At 40.4% G+C, this 6,000-nt stretch overlaps 1 protein-coding gene across 2 annotated transcripts in view; it reads left to right on the forward strand.

The window, feature by feature from the left end:
• Positions 1-6,000, forward strand: part of Nell1 (neural EGFL like 1) — an 822,774-nt gene that overhangs the window by 248,360 nt on the left and 568,414 nt on the right. For both annotated transcript variants that reach the window (XM_013019667.1, XM_013019668.1), the window contains exon 11: positions 278-406. In XM_013019667.1, coding sequence (XP_012875121.1) covers positions 278-406 — 129 coding nt within the window. The remainder of the gene's footprint in view (positions 1-277; positions 407-6,000) is intronic.

The raw sequence follows: 6,000 nt of genomic DNA on the forward strand, positions 1-6,000 counted from the left end.
CTCTGTACAGTATGTTCACAAAAAAATAAATAAATTTAAAATAAAAAAAAGAAATAATAGAGCATTTAGGATCAGCACCTTCAGTTAGGAAAAACCTTAGCAAAACTCTTAAGAATAGACTGGTCCAAAGTTTGCTACTTCTCATCTTCAATTCCTTACCCACCTCATCTTTGCATATGGCTGTGAATAGTGATCCATAATAAATACATTATATATTCCATTATTTAGAGATCTTTTCCAGTCTTCCCTTATGCAAACATTTTGTTGCATCTTTCAGGTCATAACTTCTGTGCTGAAGCACCTAAATGTGGTGAAAACTCAGAATGTAAAAATTGGAATACAAAAGCTACCTGTGAATGCAAGAATGGTTACATCTCTATCCAGGGAGACTCCGCCTATTGTGAAGGTAAAGAAGGACTTAATGAAATTATTTTTCAGAAAATGGCTGATAAATGTGTTCCTGGATCCTTCAAGAAAACAGAACTGCCTAAGGTAGTGTGTTGTGTTTTATCCAGGATGTTTAAAAATCCACACCTTTGTAGGCACTAGAGAAACACAACAAAGAACCAGAAGCAAACAGCATTAAAATATCACATATGAAATACCCTGCTTCACTGTATTTAACAATCACCAAACAACAGTAAATACATTGTCTATTTTATCTGCTATTTCTTGTAATCTCTAGGTTCAACTATATATTTGAGATGCTAGAGTCTCTTTTCAAATGACACTTTGGCATTATCTATATCCAGTGAACATCTCTTCCATAAACCAAGGTCAGATTTACTCTAATTGTATTTCATAATAATTGATTAATATATTGCAAATTACTAGACTTCACTAAGAATCACAGTGACAGGACTCATAATTTGGATCCATGGGCTGATGCTATTACAATGTGTTTGTGGCCTCAAGCATGACCCACATTTGTACTCATCAGGACAAAACAACTTCTTGGCTTATGTGAATGCCTTTTTCCAAAAGCCTTCTACCTGCTGATCATTGTAGATCTTTTACCTTCAACATGCTAGAGGAGTGAGGGTTAGTTCTGGCCCTGTTCTTTATGTATGGTGCCATAATGTTGAGTCCATCCCAATATTATGGTATCAATTTAGAATTCTAGCAGACAAAGTAATTCTTGGGCATTTCTTCATTTGCCCAGTTCCTGTCATTTCAACCATTTCTTCTGTCTTTACTAACAGCATATGATGATGAAGTATTGGTCAGGAAAGTAACTTTCTTGGACTGAATAGATGGCATAATGCCTGACTATTCTACAAGTGATTTGGTTCTCAAGGGTATCAAGTTTTTCCGAGGTGAAGAGAGTATTGATGGGTGACAGATAGGGTAAATTCCTTTACATTCTACTGTCTTACATTATGGTCCCTGCTTGACTTTTTAGCTTGGGGCAAAGAGCTTTGCAGCCTTAAAGAAATTTACTTAATCACTTCTTGTGATCAGTTCCTGGTGTATAGCCTCTGCCTTTTTAATTTCTTTTGAAACTCCAAGGGTTATTAGTTTTAATACATCAAATTAATGCTTTCCTATTTTTATCTTAAGCTATTTTTGTCACATAACTGAAGTAATTAAAAATTTTATATGTGCACATTCTACCCTCCATTCACTGTTGAAATATCCTATAAACCAGATAATGATCTGCAAAAAAATGTATTTTCTCTCCTTCTATTATGTGTGTGGATAGACTCAAAACAGAGAAATGATAGCAGAAACCTTAACTTAATCCAATCCTGCTCCCTTGAAAACTAGAATCACTGCTGACCCCTTGTAAGTATTGTGATGCAGAAGAACAGGGGAGAATACTGTGCTGATGCTGTTCCAAGATTCTCTCCCCATTGACACCATTTTTTTTAATTACATAGAATCAGCATGAAGACAAGCTGGCTTTTATGTAGGAACATTTATTTTATTGGTTGAGTGATTTTGGGTCTGAACCTTTGTTTCTTGGACATAGTCCTGCTTAACTCAGTGTATGGGCCCAACCCTGAGCCACTGTGCCTTGTGTTTTTGCCATGGCTAATGGTCATGTTTCTGAGCTTCATTCATTTCTCATTGTCATGGAGACTTTCCATAGGTATGAGGGAACTTGCTCCTGGAGAGAAGGATAGCACCTCAGGAGAAATGGCTACATATTGAAGCCTTCCTAATATAAAGGAATAGGGGTACTACAGCTGGTCATCCAGATGGGGCACGGAGAGCCAAGTATGATAAATACGAACTTTCAGAACAGATGCCATTTCTTATTCCATCTGCCAACTTCAGCATATTGAACTTCGTCCTTGAGTGTATATCCCTGTGATTCATGGCACTTCCACCACTCCTCCCATAACATCCCAGGTAAGGAAAGGCAGAAGGAGCAGAAACTCACAATCTCCTGAATGGGACATTCTGTCTCTTCTTTGGCCAATTCTGGGGCTTGACCTCAGGAACTGGGTACTATCCCTGAGCTTTTTGTACTCACAACTGGTACTCTACCACCTGAGCCACAGCTCTACTTTTGGTGGTTAATTTGAGGTAAGAGTCTCACTGACTTTCCTGCCCAGATTGTCTTTGAATGGCGATCCTCACATCTCCGCTTCCTGAGTAACTAAAATTACAGGACTGAGACACTGGTGGCTGGCTAGGTTCTTTTATGTTCAGAGAAATTTCTACTTGGAAGCTGCCCCTTATCTCTACCACTACTTCATGCAGATTCCCAGACTTGGGTTATGCCTCAACACTCCTAGATTAACTTTTCAAAATGAAGGAAATGACTCACTGGTTTGGGCTAGTTGCATTCATCCACAGGAGTTCAAGTTTTCTTCCTGGATACCAAAATGCTCATTATCCTTTGAAACAAAGGAATGTGGCCACAGAAAAGGATATGGGTGTTTTTTGAGAAGCTATAACTGTGCCTATCTTATTCCTTCATTCACCGTGTTTCCCCAGTGCTCTGGGAAAATGATCTGGTAAAGAAAAGCTTCTCTCAGAGGGTGGGCTTGGTGTTTCATATTAGCCTAGAGAGAACAAGATACCCAGGAACGGCAGGCAAGTTGTTCTTTTACCTGTAATAAATGGAGTGAAAATGACCCATATTATCTGAGGCACAATGAGCACAACTGGCTTGCAAATTAAAACAAAATATTACGCAAATTATCCAGGTCATCTTGAAAAGCCTACTGGAGCTCACTGTAGAAGAGGAGGCACAAAAGCTTTCAATTTCCTTAACATCTTTGGCTCTGCCATGGAGAAGATATTGGAACTCCCAGTCAATCAATAGAAAGATAATAAGACTTTTGTCGATTACGATCCAATTCATAGCTATTGAATTAAAAGGAAATTTCATTTTGCCTCATAGAACTGAAACAGGTACATTCTCCATTTGGAAACTGCTTTATTTATGGATTTTAGTGTTTTGTGAATCTGGTGGGCTGACCCTTTTTCCCTTGGTGGTGTCATTTTTTTCTGAAGCTCTTACTTTTTGGATGTGGGGTCTACAGAGATAGTCTGTCACAAATGTTTTTTTTTTGTATAATAAAATTTTTAGATGACCAAAAAATAACAAAGATTCTATATGCATCCTGCAACCATTCTTTCAGGTATGGAAAATAGCATAATTAGTGTTAAAGGAAAAGCCTTTTTACTTACAGAGTTTTCTGAGTTTGCCAGATTCCTTTTATATCTGTTACAATTTCTGAGACTAAATGGTAAATCTTTGAGGAGAGTAGTCGCCCTGGCTACTATTCACTTCATGTTACAATTGCAGACACTGGGAGAAATCGAGTATAGATAAAACTCGATTCATTTCTCCTCCAGTGCTTTTTATGCTCTGACTTATGATGCTTCTAACCCTCCCACTACTTACCCTGCCCAGAGTTGTATTGCTGTTCAACATCTCTGCTGCCTCTTCAATTCATTCTTTTGACATCTGGTTTGGCTAAAGAAATACAAGTTAGCATGAAATGTCATTTCAGAGTGGGCACTACAGGATCATTGCAGGATTATACATTCTATTTCCTTTGTCACCAAAGCTGGCAGTGTTTCCAATCAGGACTTCTCCTTTGGCTAGGATTCCAGTAAAGATAACCTGGGGCAGGTGATGAGGCCAGTGATGTACTTGTGGCATAAATGAGGAATAGTCATGTGTTCAATGAAATTTACAGGTTTCCTTTCCATAGTGGAGCTAAGTTTACTGATATAACCTTCAGAGTGAATTTATCTAAAATGTATGGGTTCAGGCTCAGTGCTCTGTGAGTTCTCATCACTGAACATAACTTTTAACAGATCAAGTATTGAAAGTCACCAGGAAAAGAAGTATGATTTGTTTGGATCATCAGCAGTCTGCTTTCATCCTGCTGCCAGACAAGAAAATTTTTTCAGATCACAGTTATAAATTAGTGTTTTGTTATGCCAAATCTAACATGGTAAATTGCATCCTCCAACTAATGTGATCATGAGACAATGCATGTTAACTATTTAGCAAATTGTCTAGTATTCACTGAACAATTAATAGATGATGAATTATTATGATGATCATTATTATTAACCTATCATATCTATGTTTATGTGTTCCATACATAACACATAGAGAATATATGTGTTCCATACTTCCATTTCTTGGGACGTTTGGCAGTGGCAGAGGAGAGTGAGTTTGTATGGATGGGCTTAGATCTGCTTAGATCTGTTGTGGACAGTGGGAAACCAAGGATACTAGTCTATGAATTTAACTAATTCTTTCCTCAGAAAATCATAATTGGGGCTGTACTGAAGGAAGTATTTGGGAAAATTGTACTTGTACTAATATGAGTTTAATGATTGCATGTAACAAAGCTACTGAAATGACTAAACTATAGCAATTAATTAGCAAGGTGCTTTTGTAGTTTTGTGGTCATGATTGGAGGTGACAATGAGGGCTTGATCCCCCTGTGAGTGGTAAGGCACTGGGAAAAGATAGGAAGAAGCAGAGTTCAAACAGAGAACAGCTCTCTGAATGGCTAATGGAGAGAGATTTGTAAGAGTTTAAGGCTAGCATAAATGCTCTTGTGTAGAAACAACATTGTCCATTTGCAATTAAGAGAACTCATGTGTCAAATGGGTTCAGTGCTTAATTATACTCCTTATTTTCCAAGAAGTAATTTGTTTTTCACTTTTTTGTGAAAAAAAAGATGGCGACGGGGCAGTAGGGAAACGCCACAGTTCTCTCCAACCAAAAAGAGAGTTCGAGTTCCAACACTTAATCTCCCCAAGAGACCGACAACAACAAAAAGACGAACACTCAGAGAAAAACCAGAGGCAGAAAATAACAAAAAAAGAAAGAAAGGAAAAGAAGAATTTCAGAACAGAAAAAAGCGAAGACCCCTCCCCCAACCTTTACTGGCCGCGCGGCAGTGCGCCAAGCCGCCGGCCAGCCAGCCCGGCGGGGGCTGCCGGAGCCCCAGAGACACAGGGGGCCACTTCCAGATCACCAAGTACCAGTTTGCAGAACAGCGGATCGCCAGGAACAGCTAAACCTACCAGCCGGGAGTCTCCACGAGGATCCCACCCCCACCCCTCTCCACCAGAGCAGAGAGGCTCCATCCCGCCAAAGCCGCTCGGCACCAGCAGTGCGACAAAGGGACCTGTTGGCAGACCACCCGCCCAATCGCGATGGCAACTACCCAGCGGGGCTGCCCGGGCCCCAGAGGCACAGGGGGCTGCCTGCAGATCACAACCCGCTAAGAAGCCGCCTGAGCGTGGACACTTTTGACCTGACAGCTTCTACAGAGGCAGAGACAGAAAAGAATCACACAGAGCCACCACCACCCAACCCAGCCTGCAACCACCCCAACTGAACTCGGATTGCAACAACAACTGACGACCTACACCACACAGAAACAACCAGCTCCAGGGTGAGTACCCCACAGGGGACAGTGTATCCCTCAAGGGAGACCAGAGCTGGAGGGAATCCCCAGACCCTGACCTAGACTCCCTACCCCAACACCCAGACCACAGGACCCACTAAAA

Source organism: Dipodomys ordii, unplaced genomic scaffold, assembly GCF_000151885.1.
Source record: "Dipodomys ordii isolate 6190 unplaced genomic scaffold, Dord_2.0 Scaffold46, whole genome shotgun sequence".
NCBI classification, from domain to species: Eukaryota; Metazoa; Chordata; class Mammalia; order Rodentia; family Heteromyidae; genus Dipodomys; species Dipodomys ordii.